The sequence below is a fragment of the Cucurbita pepo genome, chromosome LG15 (assembly GCF_002806865.2).
Source record: "Cucurbita pepo subsp. pepo cultivar mu-cu-16 chromosome LG15, ASM280686v2, whole genome shotgun sequence".
Taxonomy (NCBI): Eukaryota; Viridiplantae; Streptophyta; class Magnoliopsida; order Cucurbitales; family Cucurbitaceae; genus Cucurbita; species Cucurbita pepo.
Window position 1 is genome coordinate 679519 of NC_036652.1, and position 16381 is coordinate 695899.

Genomic DNA, 16381 nt, shown 5'->3' on the forward strand with positions numbered 1-16381 from the left:
TATCCATAGGAATGGTGTTATTAAATAGCTTCTCTCATACAATAATGTAGAAAAAGGAAAAGTAATTTCTAATTTTAGTTGGTAAAAAGAAGAGAAAAAGAAGAAGAAAAAGGGAAGATTTGGAGTGTTAATAGAGAGAGAGAGGTAATATTTGGAAGGGGATTTTGTGGCGAAAAAGGCATTGGAACGGTAACGAACAAGAAAAGGAAAGCCACCAAATGAACGAAATGAACGATCCCTTTTGTTCTTGTTTTCGCACCCATTTCTCTTCTTCCTTCTTCCTTCTTCCTTCTTCTTCTTCTTCCATTGGTATTACCATTCGTATTACCTCACTTCTTCTTTTCACTTCTTCATTCTTCATTCTTCTCCATACACTCACTCATATTAAGAAGATGAAAGGCCTCCTCAAAGGCCTCAAATTCATGTCCCAAATGTTTGGTATTCCCTTCCTTTCTCCTTCCTTTCTCCTTCCTTTCTCCTTCCTTTCTCCTCCCACACTCTTTCTTCTAACACANTTTTTTTTTTTTTTTTTTTTTTTTTTTTTTTTTGCCAGAAAATGAGAAAGAACCTGAAATGCAGATTGGCCTTCCCACTGATGTCAAGCATGTTGCCCACATTGGCTTGGATGGTCCCTCTGTTAATTCTCCTAGCTGGGTATTTCTTACTTTATTATTTCCTTCTACACTTTCTTCTCTCCTTTCCTTTCCTTTAATCTTAAATAGGGTCTTCTTATGATGACGCGTTTCAACGCTATGAATGTTGTGGTAAAGAGTTTAATTTCTTTTAAATGAAGGGTTTTTTTTTTAAAATATTATTGAGTAAGGGACTCAATCTTAAATAGGGTGTTTTTATCGAGCAAGGGACTAAATCCTAAATAGGGTCTTCTTATGATGAGGCGTTTGAATGCTATGAATGTTGTGGTAAAGAGTTTAATTTCTTTTAAATGAAGGGTTTTTTTTGAAAAATATTATTGAGTAAGGGACTCAATCTTAAATAGGGTGTTTTTATCGAGCAAGGGACTAAATCCTAAATAAGGTCTTCTTATGATGAGGCGTTTGAACGCTATGAATGTTGAGGTAAAGAGTCTAATTTCTTTTAAATGAAGGGTTTTTTTTTTAAATATTATTGAGTAAGAGACTCAATCTTAAATAGGGTGTTCTTGTGATAAGGCGTTTGAACGTTGTGGTAAAGAGTTTAATTTCTTTTAAATGAAGGGTTTTTTTTTTTAATATTATTGAGTAAGGGACTCAATCTTAAATAGGGTGTTCTTGTGATAAGGCGTTTGAACGCTATGAATGTTGTGGAAAAGAGTTTAATTTCATTTAAATGAAGGGGTTTTTTTTAAAAAAGATTATTGAGTAAGGGACTAAATCTTAAATAGGAGTAAGGGACTGAATGTTAAATGGGGTATTCTTATGAGGCATTGAATGCAGATACAGATTATTGGTGAGGGACTAAATTTTAAATAGCATATTCTTATGAGACTTTGAATGCAGAGGAAGATTATTGGATGAGGGACTAAATCTTAAATAGAGTATTCTTATGAGGCATTGAATGCATATGAAGATTATGAAGATTATTAGGTGAGGGACTAAATCTTAAATATGATATTCTTATGAGGTGTTAAATGCGATGAATGTTTTGGAAACCGTTTAATTTCATTTAATTGGAGGGTTTTTTTTGAAAAAAAATTATTGGGAAGAGACCAAATCTCAAATATAGTATTCTTATATGGTGTTGAATGCAAATCAATGTTTTGGCAAAAGTTTAATTTCATTTAGATGGAGGGTTTTTTTGAAAAAAAAATTATTGGGAGGGACTAGATCTCAAATAGAGTGCTCTTATAAGGTGTTGAATGCAAATGAATATTTTGGTAAAAAGTTTAATTTCATTTAAATTGAGGGTTTTTTTTGAAAAAAAAATATTAGATAAAGGACTAAATCTCAAATAGGGTGTTCTTATGACGTGTTGAATGCAGATGACTGAATTTAAAGCTCCGCCTCCTTCATCTGCCCCTAATGGAGATATCAAAGCCTCGAACGGAGATGCCTCTGTCTCATGGGGATCTCAAGGTATTGAACACTTTTCTCGTCTCCCTAATTTTAATTTCAGTTTCATTTTCATCTGCATTTCTATGTAGTCTGATATAGATACATAAGACTAAACAGATATAATCTTGAAAGTTTATAAATGGCCTAAATTAATCAAAATACCCCTAAACTTTCAAAATTTTCAATAACATACTTAAACATTTTGAAAATTTCAAAAAATACCCTTATCGGACGAAAACGGTTTCTTAGTATTTTTTTTTTCCAAATATACCCTTCAATTTTCAAAAAATTATATAATTATTATAAAAAAAATTAAAATAAAAAATTATAAAAATACACAAAAATAGCATATTTAGAAATTTTAAAATACTTTAAAAATTAAATATTAGAATTGGATAAAGTTGTAATTTAACTAAAATTATTATTTAAAAAAAAGGAAATTTAAATCTTTTGAAATACACGTGTGGGAGAAGTTACTGAGTGGTAATGGATTTCAAATAGATTCAAAAAGGGATATGGCAGTTACGACCCGGGACTTGCCGGAGCTACCGAAATCGTCGAGACGGCAGTCGTCGACCGTCGGCGAGTCTACGGGGAAGGAGAAATCGGAGAAGGTAAGGTCAAAGAAATCTTCAAAGTCGAAGGATTCCGATGGCGTCAGAGCGTCCCGCCGGAGCGCTGATCTGAACCAGGGCGGCGAGTCTCCGACGCAGGGCGCCCCTGGAATTCCAAAAAAAGCGCGGCGGAAGAGATCGAAGGAGGACGGATCGACGAGATCCAAATCCAAAGCCACGGCGGCGGAGAGTTGTTCGTCTCAGTTCTCTGATAACGGGTCGGATGCCGGATCCATAGCCGGATCCATTTCCAGATCCAACGACGAGGACTTGTTAACGGGAGACGTTTTCACGTGAAAAAAAAGGGGAAGAAGGAAAAGGGGAGAGGGGCAATTATGTAATTTAAGGTCGTAGGTAGGGTAACTCTTTAGTTTTACCGCATTTTTTTTACCTTTCTTTTTGGGTTAAGTCACGAGACATATGAACTAGGTGTTTGGAGCACTAAATCACATACGTGTTCAAAATGTTCGATGACCCAAAAAACTCATCAACCCCGTACAGTTCGGGTTGAATTCAAATAAATGAAAACTTTATGAATTTGATTGGTTCATGTATTCCGGTAAAATTAACTTGGGATGAACAGAACCAATCTGAGTTCATTGTTAATTTTAAAATATACATTTTTGTTTATATATATATATATGTTTTTATTTTATTTTATAATTATTTATTCTCAAAAAATATATATTGAAATTGAGTTGCCGATCTTAAATAATAATAAATATTTTATCGCGTGTAAATAAATAATATTTGATTTAAAAAAATATTTAAATTATTTTCCATTATTTACCTGAAAATATAAATAAAGCCCAATCCACCGACATTATTAAATGTTCCAATTAATTAATAATTAAATTATTGTGACATTATTTCCATTTTTAGGGTTCCATTGGTCATGTTATTTATGTTAGGACATTATTCTCTAAATTGAGTAAACTAATACATAATAGTATGGAATATTATAAATTCTAATTACCGACATTCTCGACTATAAAAAGCTCAATCCTCTCACGGTAGACTCATAGTTCGAGTCCCGTCCATCTCCTTAGCTCTCGACTTCGCTTCTCTCTCCCTCATTCTCAATCATCGTCGTCTCCATCCACCTCTCCCGCTGATTTTCGTAGTGGACGATCATCGATTTCTGTTGACGTTAAATTTTTTTATCGTCGTCTCCATCTGCCTCTCCTGTCGTTATTTATAGTAGACAATCATCGATTCCTGTTGACGTTAAATTTTTCATCGTCATTTTCATCCGCCTCTCCTACTGTTTTCGTTGTAGATGATCATCGAATCCTGTTGATGTTAAATTTTTCATCGTTGTCTCCATCCGCCTCTCTCGGTTGTTATAGTAGACGATCATCGATTCTTGTTGACGTTATATTTTTGTCCAGTTGTTCGATTAGATTGCACCTCTGAAGCGACAGGCTGTATGTATCCTCTCCCACTTTTTATCGTTTTCTTATGTTAATCTTTCTTTTTTTTTTCAAAAACTTGAAATATTATATTTTGTAAATAATTATTTATATTTTCTTTTCTAAAATTTTAATATTTTACAAGTATTTTAAAATTAAATCAAATTCTTTATAAATATATATATAATTTAAAAAAGATTTATGATTTATATAAAATTTTAGTTTATTAGGTATTCATTTTAATTATTAAAAAAAACACGTACTAAAATTAATTATTAAAAAATTGGAACCAATTTGTTCACTTTCATATTGCTTGATAATATGTAAATTTTTAATTAAAATTTATAATTTTATCCAACAATAATAGTTTTTCAAAACATTAAAAAGTTGGTTTTTATAATTTAAAATTAATGCTTTTCATATATTTATAATATAAATTAATCAAATTTTAAATAATATTATTCAAGATTATTCTATAGTATTTGTCTTATACGACAGACATGGAAACTAGGAAGACATTAAAAAAATATATATATATAAAAAATTAGGGAGTTGATATGACCCGAGAATTTGATCAACTCCGTCTATTTAAGGTTGAATTAGATTTTTTTTTTTTTTTGGTTGGAGTTGAATTTTTGAAAAACCAAAAAATCGGATTGATTCGCTGGTTGACGTTTTTTGGTCGGATCGACCTGATCAACTCGAAAATAGAGTTACACTATAATGTTACTTTTAAAATTATTATAAAGATTAAGAATATTGGACATTTATAGCTGATGTTAGTAATGCATTGTGACTTATGAATATTTGATATTTTAGTTATAAATGGGTAAGTAAGATGTTTTAAATAATTAAAAACAAAGGCCGACAACTCAACCCGGGTTGGGTTGAGAATTTTATTAAGATTGTTAGTGACACTAACCCAATCAAACGCAAATTTTGGGACAGTACAAAAGTTTTTACCTATACGCTCCTACAAAAATGAGCTCAAATTATAATTAAAAACAAAACCCGACAATCCAACTCGGGTTTAGTTGGAAACTTTATTCAGGTTGTTCAGGTCACTAACCTAATCAAATGCAAAGTTTTGGGACGGTACAAAAGATTTTACCTATACGCTCTTACAAAAATGAGCTCAAATTATGATTAAAAACAAAACCCGATAATCCAACTCAGGTTTAATTGGAAACTTTATTCAGATTGTTCATGTCACTAACCTAATAAAATGCAAAGTTTTGGGACGGTACAAAAGTTTTTACCTATACGCTCCTACAAAAATGAGCTCAAATTATAATTAAAAACAAAACCCGACAATCCAACTCGGGTTTAGTTGGAAACTTTATTCAGGTTGTTCAGGTCACTAACCTAATCAAATGCAAAGTTTTGGGACGGTACAAAAGATTTTACCTATACGCTCTTACAAAAATGAGCTCAAATTATGATTAAAAACAAAACCCGATAATCCAACTCAGGTTTAATTGGAAACTTTATTCAGATTGTTCATGTCACTAACCTAATAAAATGCAAAGTTTTGGGACGGTACAAAAGTTTTTACCTATACGCTCCTACAAAAATGAGCTCAAATTATGATTAAAAACAAAACCCGACAATCCAACTCGGGTTTAGTTGGAAACTTTATTCAGGTTGTTCAGGTCACTAACCTAATCAAATGCAAAGTTTTGGGACGGTACAAAAGATTTTACCTATACGCTCTTACAAAAATGAGCTCAAATTATGATTAAAAACAAAACCCGATAATCCAACTCAGGTTTAATTGGAAACTTTATTCAGATTGTTCATGTCACTAACCTAATAAAATGCAAAGTTTTGGGACGGTACAAAAGTTTTTACCTATACGCTCCTACAAAAATGAGCTCAAATTATGATTAAAAACAAAACCCGACAATCCAACTCGGGTTTAGTTGGAAACTTTATTCAGATTGTTCGGGTCACTAACCCAATCAAACGCAAAGTTTTGGGACGGTACAAACATTTTTACCTATACACTCCTACAAAAATGAGCTCAAATTATAATTAAAAACAAAGTCCGACAATCCTGCTCTGGTTTAATTGAAAACTTTATTCAAATTGTTCCGGTTACTAATACAATCAGGACAGGACAAAAGTTTTTTACCATATACCCTCCTAGAAAAATGGGCTCAAATCGGATATGTTCATAATCCTTTCGGGATAAGAAATTTGAAGTTTTCTCTCTTTTTCTTGTTTATTTCTTGCTATAAATATCGCATCCGATGACACTGTCAGCAAGATCCAGAGCGGAGAGTTTCAGTCTCAGCCGCAGTAGAAGGAATCTCAAGGTCAGGAAATGGCGAAAATGGAGGATCGAGAAGTTCGATCTCACCCTCTGTTGAGAAGACGAAGAACAGAGCTCAGCCATGGCTTCTCTTCCTCGCAAATGGAAGCCATGGCCGCCTTCTGTGAAGCTATCATTCCCCCGCTGCCTCTCGTCAAGGAAGATCCACTCCATCAATCGCTTCTTGCATTCTACGAAGCTTCCGCTTCTCAAGCCCCGATTCCTGATGAGGTCGTTTACTTACTCTACGATCCTTTTGAGTTCTTAATCTTCGTTTTCTCTCCCCGCTCGAAGTTTGGAGATTCTTATGCTGGAAACTCGCTTGTTTGTTTGTTTTTTCTTATCGGATTTTTAGGTAGCGGCGCTATTGGTGGATAGGGCTAATCCGAAAGCTGTGTTTCTTGTGAAATTGGTTCTGAGGCTTCTGTCTTTTAGAATTGGAACATTGTTGCTTTGTGGATATCTTTGCTTTGATTGGAGATGGCCTTTCGTTCTCAAATTCTCTGAGATTTCTCTGGAGAAGAGAGAACAGATTCTCAAGGATTGGTCTGTGGCTCACCAGAGGTATACTGTGCTCCTGAGAATGGTTTTTATGATCATAAAAATGTTCTGCTGCTTCAAATTCTTCTCCAGGGTACGCTTTCTCTGAACATTCTCAGTTCCTTTTTCCTGTATCTGTGCTTTAGTGTTCATATTCAACATTGCTTTGAAGATTCTGGTTAAGGATGATGATAAGTGGATGTAAGTGTGTGATCTCACATTAGTTGGAGAGAAGAACGAAATATTCTTTATACGGGTGTGGAAATCTCTCCTTAATAGATGCGTTTTTAAAAACCTCGAGGGGAAACCCAAAAGGGGAAGCACAAACGGTACAATATCTGCTAGTGGTGGGCTTAAGCTGTTACAAATGGTAGCAGAGCCAAACATTGGGCAATGTGCTAGTGAGGAGACTGAGCCTCGAAGAGGGTGGACACGAAACGGTGTGCGAACAAGGACATTAGCCCCAAAGGAGTGGATTGTGAGATCCCACGTTGATTAAGGAAGAGAACAAATCATTTTTTATAAGGGTGTAGAAACCTCTCCCTAGTAGATAGCAGACGCATTTTAAAAACCTCGAGGAGAAGTTCGAAAGGAAAAGTCCAAAGAAGACATTATCTGCTAGGGATGGGTTTAGGTGGNACCCGACAATCCAACTCGGGTTTAGTTGGAAACTTTATTCAGATTGTTCGGGTCACTAACCCAATCAAACGCAAAGTTTTGGGACGGTACAAACATTTTTACCTATACACTCCTACAAAAATGAGCTCAAATTATAATTAAAAACAAAGTCCGACAATCCTGCTCTGGTTTAATTGAAAACTTTATTCAAATTGTTCCGGTTACTAATACAATCAGGACAGGACAAAAGTTTTTTACCATATACCCTCCTAGAAAAATGGGCTCAAATCGGATATGTTCATAATCCTTTCGGGATAAGAAATTTGAAGTTTTCTCTCTTTTTCTTGTTTATTTCTTGCTATAAATATCGCATCCGATGACACTGTCAGCAAGATCCAGAGCGGAGAGTTTCAGTCTCAGCCGCAGTAGAAGGAATCTCAAGGTCAGGAAATGGCGAAAATGGAGGATCGAGAAGTTCGATCTCACCCTCTGTTGAGAAGACGAAGAACAGAGCTCAGCCATGGCTTCTCTTCCTCGCAAATGGAAGCCATGGCCGCCTTCTGTGAAGCTATCATTCCCCCGCTGCCTCTCGTCAAGGAAGATCCACTCCATCAATCGCTTCTTGCATTCTACGAAGCTTCCGCTTCTCAAGCCCCGATTCCTGATGAGGTCGTTTACTTACTCTACGATCCTTTTGAGTTCTTAATCTTCGTTTTCTCTCCCCGCTCGAAGTTTGGAGATTCTTATGCTGGAAACTCGCTTGTTTGTTTGTTTTTTCTTATCGGATTTTTAGGTAGCGGCGCTATTGGTGGATAGGGCTAATCCGAAAGCTGTGTTTCTTGTGAAATTGGTTCTGAGGCTTCTGTCTTTTAGAATTGGAACATTGTTGCTTTGTGGATATCTTTGCTTTGATTGGAGATGGCCTTTCGTTCTCAAATTCTCTGAGATTTCTCTGGAGAAGAGAGAACAGATTCTCAAGGATTGGTCTGTGGCTCACCAGAGGTATACTGTGCTCCTGAGAATGGTTTTTATGATCATAAAAATGTTCTGCTGCTTCAAATTCTTCTCCAGGGTACGCTTTCTCTGAACATTCTCAGTTCCTTTTTCCTGTATCTGTGCTTTAGTGTTCATATTCAACATTGCTTTGAAGATTCTGGTTAAGGATGATGATAAGTGGATGTAAGTGTGTGATCTCACATTAGTTGGAGAGAAGAACGAAATATTCTTTATACGGGTGTGGAAATCTCTCCTTAATAGATGCGTTTTTAAAAACCTCGAGGGGAAACCCAAAAGGGGAAGCACAAACGGTACAATATCTGCTAGTGGTGGGCTTAAGCTGTTACAAATGGTAGCAGAGCCAAACATTGGGCAATGTGCTAGTGAGGAGACTGAGCCTCGAAGAGGGTGGACACGAAACGGTGTGCGAACAAGGACATTAGCCCCAAAGGAGTGGATTGTGAGATCCCACGTTGATTAAGGAAGAGAACAAATCATTTTTTATAAGGGTGTAGAAACCTCTCCCTAGTAGATAGCAGACGCATTTTAAAAACCTCGAGGAGAAGTTCGAAAGGAAAAGTCCAAAGAAGACATTATCTGCTAGGGATGGGTTTAGGTGGGTTTGGGCGGTTATAATTAGTTTTTTTGTTTTCTAAAAAAGAAAATATAATAAAGAAGTTGCTAGAAACAAAAGGCAAAAAGTGTTAGCGATTGGGCCTTCATTTTGTTTGTTGTTTTTCAATCAATCCACGCATTAGTTTTCATCTACATTGACATTTACAGCGTTCATCTCTTTGAATATTTAGAAGTTAAGGCTGACATCTTCTTGTTCTACTGGTTTAGACAACAAGAAAGATCTGTTCATATTGACTATTGAGTACTATCATACAGAGAATTCCTTTTTGTTCTGTTTCAGATCGACGGAGAGTCGAAAAACATAGCATGGGAAGCGATGGGGTATCGTGTAGACACTCGAAAACGGTTGAATGATACCCGAAAAGAGCGGCCTCTTGAAAGGGGGTTGATAGAAACTGGCAAAGAACATGATTCCACTCTTCTCCGGTCTCTTTCCATGAAAGGCCTTGCAGTGACTGAGGATCAAAAACACGGTAGCACCTATACGATCAAATGTGATGTTGTGATTGTTGGCTCGGGTTGCGGTGGCGGGGTTGCTGCTGCGATTCTTGCAAAATCTGGTTTGAAGGTAGTCGTTCTCGAGAAAGGGAACTATTTTGTGCCTGAAGATTATTCTTCCCTGGAAGGTCCATCCATGGATGAACTATATGAAACTGGTGGACTTAAGTCAACACTTGATGGGAAGGTTATGCTGTTGGCTGGAACTACTGTAGGTGGAGGCTCTGCTATAAACTGGTCTGCATCAATTAGAACTCCTAAACCTGTTCTTGAAGAGTGGTCTACCATTCATAAGATTCCTTTGTTCGGGAGCTTCGATTACCGATCGGCAATGGACGCTGTGTTAGGATCGATACCAGTTGTTAGGATCGCACAACAACGCACACGCTCGATCTAGATGAACACAAAGAGAAGGATAGAGAGAAGTTGCAAGGAGAACTCTGGCTAAAAGGATTTTTTATTGATGACTTCAGGCATGTACAACAAGAGAGTACAGAGAATAGAAAAGTACATTTAAGAGCTTTACTGGACGGGATATATATATGGTTCAGTCTACTAAATATAGCTTTACCAGATTTAACCATCTACTATATATAGCTATGTACCATATATAGCTTTACCGGATATAGCCATTGACCAAGCTATAAATACAGGGAGCAGACTCCATAACTCAACAATTCTCCCACTTGGAGACTGATCCTACACCATACCAATTAGGGCTTTGCATAGCTTTAATTTTCCAACATCAACACATTTTGTCAACATGTCTGCTGGATTCTTTGCACCCTCTATCTTCTCCAAACACATATCGCCTTCTTCCACTAACCTGCGAGTGAAATGGTACCGTCTTCTAATGTGTTTTGTTCTTGAATGATAGACTGGGTTTTTCACCAACTGTATGGCACTCTGACTATCTGTATAAAGGATCTTCTTGCACTGCTTCCGGCCTAATTCTTCTAGATAGTCTGTCATCCATATCATCTCCTTTCCAGCTTCAGCTATGGCCACGTACTCAGCTTCAGTAGATGAAAGAGCAACGCATTTCTGAAGCTTAGACATCCAACTCACTGCTGTTCCATCTATAGTGTAGATATACCCAGATGTGCTCTTGCTGGAGTCTACATCTCCACTCAGATCAGCATCCACAAAACCTTGCAGAACTACTTTGCCATTGCCATAACAAAGTGTAGTATTGGATGTACCTCTCAGATATCTTAGAAGCCACTTCACAGCTTCCCAATGTTCCTTCCCTGGATTTGCCATGTACTTGCTAACAACTCCCACTGCATGTGTTATGTCAGGTCTAGTGCAGACCATAGCATACATCAAACTCCCAACTGCAGAAGCGTACGGAACTGATGCCATGTGCTCACGTTCCTCAACTGTCTTGGGAGATTGCCCCTTTGACAATTTAATATGATTTGCCAAGGGGGTAGTCCTGGGTTTAGCGTTATTCATCTTGAATTTGGACAACACCTTCTCAATGTACTGCTCTTGGGATAGATTTAATGTGCCAGCAGATCTATCTCGAGAAATCCTCATCCCAAGGATCTGCTTCGCTGCACCTAAATCTTTCATCTCAAATACTGAAGACAAGCTTGCCTTCAGGTGGTTTATCTCCCTCATACTTGATCCAGCAATTAGTATATCATCCACATACAGGAGTAGAAACACATAAGAATCAGTGTATTTCTTGAGGTAGCAACACTGATCCTTTTCACTTCTGTGGAAACCACTCTTGCTCATGAAGGAGTCAAACTTCTTGTACCATTGTCTCGGTGCTTGTTTCAGTCCATACAAGCTCTTATTGAGCTTACACACCATGTGCTCCTTGCTTGGAGCTGCAAATCCTTCGGGTTGTTGCATATAGATCTCCTCGTCTAGATCTCCATGTAAAAATGCCGTTTTTACATCCATTTGCTCAAGGTGCAAATTCTCCGATGCAACAATACTCAGTAGAATTCGGATAGTAGTTAATTTCACAACTGGAGAAAAGATCTCAGCATAATCAATGCCTTTTCTTTGTGAATATCCTTTAACTACTAACCGAGCCTTAAACCTCCTTCTGCCATCTGGTTCAACCTTGATTTTGAACACCCATTTGTTCAACAGAGCTCTCTTTCCTGTAGGCAACTCAGTCAGCACCCACGTATTATTCCTTTCAAGTGAGCTCATCTCATCATCCATGGCTTGCTCCCACTTAGTTGAATCTTCCACTTGTAGGGCCTCATCAAAGGACTCTGGTTCTCCTTCGTCAGTCAGCAACAGATAGTGTAATGAGGTTGAATATCTGTCTGGTGCTCTGGTAGTTCTGGATGATCTTCTCAACACCTGTTCAGGTGCAACTTGCTCCACGTCTGGTTCTTCAGCAATAGGATCAGCCACGTCTGGTTCTTCAGCAATAGGATCAGGAGTTTCTTGAGCTTCTGTTGTACCATCACTGTGTGAATTTTCTTGCCACTCAAATTCAACTCCCACTTGCTTCGTAGTCTCAGAGTTTATCTTCTCTCTGTCCTTGTACATGACATTTTCATCAAAGGTCACATCACAGTGTCTTAGGATCTTCATATTTTTCTCATCCCAAAACCTATACCCGAACATGTCAGAGCCATAGCCTATGAAGTAGCATTTCACAGCCTTAGCATCAAGCTTATCTCTCTTCTCTGGATCAACATGAACATATGCAGTACAGCCAAAGGTTCTCAAGTGAGAGTACTTGAGTTCTTTTCCTGTCCATACTTCTTCGGGCAATTTGAACTTCAAGGGTACTGACGGCCCTCTATTAATCAAATATGCTGCTGTGTTCACAGCATCAGCCCAGAATGCCTTTGGCAATCCAGAATGAATCCTCATGCTTCTTGCTCGCTCATTCAAGGTTCTGTTCATCCTTTCTGCAATACCATTTTGTCTTGCCTTACCGGGAATTGTTCTTATTAATCTAATTCCCTCAGCTGCACAAAATGTTATAAACTCTGATTTGTTGTACTCTCCTCCATTGTCAGACCTCAGGCATTTGATCTTCAAGCCGGTCTGATTTTCAACTTCAGCTTTCCACTTCTTGAAGGTGGTAAACACATCTGACTTATGTTTCAGAAAGTAAACCCATACCTTCCTGCTGAAGTCATCGATGAAGGTGACGTAGTACCTTGATCCACCAAGTGATGAAACTGGAGATGGTCCCCAGACGTCTGTATGGACCATTTCCAACCGCACTTTCTTCGGTTCTCTGGCAGCCTTTGTGAAACTAACTCGTTTCTGTTTGCCCATAACGCAGCTCTCACAAAGACCCATATCAACAGATTTTAAGCCTTCTAAAGCTCCTTTCGCAGTGAGCATCTTCATTCCTTTGACGCTCATATGTCCAAGTCTATTGTGCCATAGACTTGAATTGGAAGCACTCTCAGCAGCAGCAGTCATGTTTATACACTCTGCAGTAGTGTATAAGGTTCCAGATTTTGTGCCACGCGCAACAACCATGGCCCCCTTCACAATCTTCCAGGAACTCTTTCCAAACTCTGCTGCATAGCCTGTGCTATCCAACTGACCAATAGAGATCAGGTTCTTCTTGAGACCAGGAATGTATCTGACATCTTGTAATGTCCATTGATTTCCTGCTGGAGTTTGTATGGAGACATCTCCCTTTCCTTCAATCTCCAAGGTTTTATTGTCGGCAAGATACACCTTCCCGAAATTTCCTGATTTGAAATTTCGAAACAATTCCTTACTTGGAGACGAATGGAACGATGCACCTGAATCCAAAATCCAGGATTCAGCTGGGCTATCCACACTAAGGATTAAAACGTCCTCAGCATCTTCTGTTGTGTATATAGAATCATCATCATCTTCAGATTTATGATTCTGCTTCTTCTTTAGCTTTGTACAATCTGTCCGAAAGTGTCCTTTTCCCCCACAGCTCCAACACGTTACGTTGGGTTTGTTTGGAGATTTTCCCCGGTTCTTTGATTTTGAACGCCCATGTTTGTTTGAGCTCTTTGATTTGCTTCTTCCCCTTCGATCAACACTGAGAGCATTGCCTGATGAATCTCCAGTTTCCCGTTTGCGAATACTTTCGCTGAGAACTACATCTCGAATTTCATCAAACTTCAGTTTATCAGATCCTCGGGAACTGCTGATTGCGGCAACAACAGTATCCCATGACTCGGGTAAGGATGACATCAAAATCAACGCTTTAATTTCATCTTCGAAATTAATTTCCACCGAACCCAGTTGACTTATGATCATATTGAATTCATTTATATGATCCGCAACACGTCCACCTTCAGACATCTGTAGATTGAACAATCTACGCATCAAATACACCTTGTTCATAGCCGACGGTTTTTCATACATATTTGACAGCGCCTTCATCAGATCTGACGTTGTCTTCTCCTTGATGATGTTAAACGCCACGTTTCTGGATAGCGTCAACCGGATCATCCCTAAGGCTTGTCGATCCTTGAGCTTCCACTGTTCCGTGGTCATGGTATCCGGCTTCACCCCCAACAGAGGTTCGTGAAGATCTTTCTGGTACAGATAATCTTCAATCTGCATCTTCCAGAAACCGAAATCGGATCCATCGAACTTCTCAATTCCAATCTTTGAACTTTCCATCTTCACAGATCGTGGTGAATTTTGCCTTGCTCTGATACCAGTTGTTAGGATCGATACCAGTTGTTAGGATCGCACAACAACGCACACGCTCGATCTAGATGAACACAAAGAGAAGGATAGAGAGAAGTTGCAAGGAGAACTCTGGCTAAAAGGATTTTTTATTGATGACTTCAGGCATGTACAACAAGAGAGTACAGAGAATAGAAAAGTACATTTAAGAGCTTTACTGGACGGGATATATATATGGTTCAGTCTACTAAATATAGCTTTACCAGATTTAACCATCTACTATATATAGCTATGTACCATATATAGCTTTACCGGATATAGCCATTGACCAAGCTATAAATACAGGGAGCAGACTCCATAACTCAACACGCTGTGTGTGATAGAATTGGAGTGACGGAGGGATGTCGACTTGAAAGTTTTCAGAATCAAGTTCTTCGTAAAGGGTGTGAGAATCTTGGTTTGAAGGTCGATTCGGTTCCGAGAAATTCCTCAAAAGATCATTATTGTGGCTCTTGTTGTTATGGTTGTAGGGTTGGTGACAAGAAAGGGACTGATTCTACTTGGCTGGTTGATGCTGTTGAATCTGGTGCAGTGATCCTCACAGGCTGCCGAGCTGACAAGCTCGTTTTGGAGAACACGAACAACACAAGTCGAAACAAGCGATGCTTAGGAGTGATAGCAACTCCGCTGAGCAAAAACGTCACGAAAAAGCTTTATATTGAAGCAAAAGCGACAATCTCGGCTTGTGGTTCTCTCCTAACACCTCCTCTACTGATTGCAAGCGGACTACGTAACAAAAACATAGGCAACAATCTTCATTTGCACCCGGTTATTCTAGCTTGGGGATACTTCCCCGAACAACTATCCGATTTCACGGGTAAAATATACGAGGGAGGGCTCATTACTTCGCTCCACAACGTAGTCTCACAAGATTCCAATAGCCATGCCATAATCCAAACCCCTGCACTTGGACCAGCCTCATTTGCTGCCATGTTTCCATGGACGTCCGGGCGTGATATGAAAGACGCAATGGTAAAATACGCTCGAACCGCTCACCTTTTTGCTTTGGTAAGAGACAAAGGTGCAGGAGAAATAAAGGGAAAGGCTAACGTAAAGTATCGACTCGACCAAACCGATAAAGAGAATCTAAGAATCGGTTTAAGACAGGCATTGAGAATCTTGATTGCAGCAGGAGCAACTGAGGTGGGGACCTATAGAAGCGATGGCCAGAGATTCCGATTTCACGGGACAAACAAGGAAGACTTGGAGGAGTTCCTCGACTCGGTCGAGGCAGCCGGGGGACCGTTCTCGAGGGAAAAGTACTGGAACATTTACTGCTCGGCACATCAGATGAGCAGCTGCAGGATGGGCAGCACAGAGGAAGAAGGAGCAGTGGATGAGAATGGTGAAAGTTGGGAAGCAAAAAGCTTATTTGTATGTGATGGAAGTGTGCTGCCAACTGCAGTTGGAGTGAATCCAATGATCACAATTCAATCCACAGCTTATTGCATCTCAAAGAAACTTGCAGAGTGTTTGAAGTAAGAAGAAAACTTTCAATGTGTTCCTCCTAGTTCTTAAGATGTAAAATAGCTGAGAGTCGAATAAATTTTAAGTTAAAATAACGTTCTAGTCCTTGTACAATGAATTTTATTCCATTTTAGTCCTCGTACTTCCAAGAAATTTTAAAATTATGTAAATATATTAAGTTCCTTTTTTAAAAAAATTGAAAATAAACTTACCGCAACTATTTTTAAGATTTATAGAAGATACGAGGACTAAATTTAAACATTTGAAAGTATAGAGACTAAAATAGAATGAATCTCGAAGTATTTTTGTGAGATCCCACATTGGTGGAGAGTGGAACGAAATATTCATTACCTATCCCTAACAGACGCGTTTTAAAATTGTGAAGGTGACGGCGACATGTAACGGGCTAGAGCGGACAATAACTGATAGCAGTGTATTTTGACTGTTATAAATGGTATAAGAGTTTGGACACTAGGCGATGTGTCAACATGGATGCTAGACCCCCAACGAGGGTGGATTGTGAGATCCCACATCGGTTAGAGAGGGGAATGAAAC

General features: G+C 38.4%; 3 protein-coding genes across 3 annotated transcripts; all 3 read left to right on the forward strand.

The window, feature by feature from the left end:
- Positions 1-21: 21 nt before the first annotated feature.
- Positions 22-3147, forward strand: LOC111811573 (CRIB domain-containing protein RIC7-like). Its single transcript, XM_023698490.1, has 4 exons — positions 22-438; positions 554-654; positions 1979-2072; positions 2553-3147. Exons 1-4 carry the CDS (start codon positions 219-221, stop codon positions 2960-2962), a joined length of 825 nt encoding a protein of 274 aa, XP_023554258.1. The 5' UTR covers positions 22-218; the 3' UTR covers positions 2963-3147.
- Positions 3148-6271: 3124 nt separating this feature from the next.
- LOC111811244 (long-chain-alcohol oxidase FAO2-like) lies at positions 6272-7180 on the forward strand. The gene is made up of 2 exons (XM_023698006.1): positions 6272-6622; positions 6747-7180. Exons 1-2 carry the CDS (start codon positions 6404-6406, stop codon positions 7038-7040), a joined length of 513 nt encoding a protein of 170 aa, XP_023553774.1. The 5' UTR covers positions 6272-6403; the 3' UTR covers positions 7041-7180.
- Positions 7181-7867: 687 nt separating this feature from the next.
- On the forward strand, positions 7868-15998 carry LOC111811243 (long-chain-alcohol oxidase FAO2-like). The gene is made up of 4 exons (XM_023698005.1): positions 7868-8218; positions 8343-8621; positions 9462-10014; positions 14667-15998. Exons 1-4 carry the CDS (start codon positions 8000-8002, stop codon positions 15839-15841), a joined length of 2226 nt encoding a protein of 741 aa, XP_023553773.1. The 5' UTR covers positions 7868-7999; the 3' UTR covers positions 15842-15998.
- The last annotated feature ends 383 nt before the right edge of the window (positions 15999-16381 follow it).

What these genes read in the sequence shown, in the direction of transcription:
- LOC111811244 (XM_023698006.1), top strand. Translation starts at nt 6,404, where the DNA reads ATGGCGAAAATGGAGGATCGAGAAGTTCGATCTCACCCTCTGTTGAGA. An exon ending in AAGCCCCGATTCCTGATGAG is followed by an intron (nt 6,623 to 6,746) that starts GTCGTTTACTTA and finishes TCGGATTTTTAG; the next exon opens with GTAGCGGCGCTATTGGTGGA.
- LOC111811243 (XM_023698005.1), top strand. Translation starts at nt 8,000, where the DNA reads ATGGCGAAAATGGAGGATCGAGAAGTTCGATCTCACCCTCTGTTGAGA. An exon ending in AAGCCCCGATTCCTGATGAG is followed by an intron (nt 8,219 to 8,342) that starts GTCGTTTACTTA and finishes TCGGATTTTTAG; the next exon opens with GTAGCGGCGCTATTGGTGGA. An exon ending in CGATTACCGATCGGCAATGG is followed by an intron (nt 10,015 to 14,666) that starts ACGCTGTGTTAG and finishes CCATAACTCAAC; the next exon opens with ACGCTGTGTGTGATAGAATT.
- LOC111811573 (XM_023698490.1), top strand. Translation starts at nt 219, where the DNA reads ATGAACGAAATGAACGATCCCTTTTGTTCTTGTTTTCGCACCCATTTC. An exon ending in ATTCATGTCCCAAATGTTTG is followed by an intron (nt 439 to 553) that starts GTATTCCCTTCC and finishes TTTTTTTGCCAG; the next exon opens with AAAATGAGAAAGAACCTGAA. An exon ending in TGTCTCATGGGGATCTCAAG is followed by an intron (nt 2,073 to 2,552) that starts GTATTGAACACT and finishes GATTTCAAATAG; the next exon opens with ATTCAAAAAGGGATATGGCA.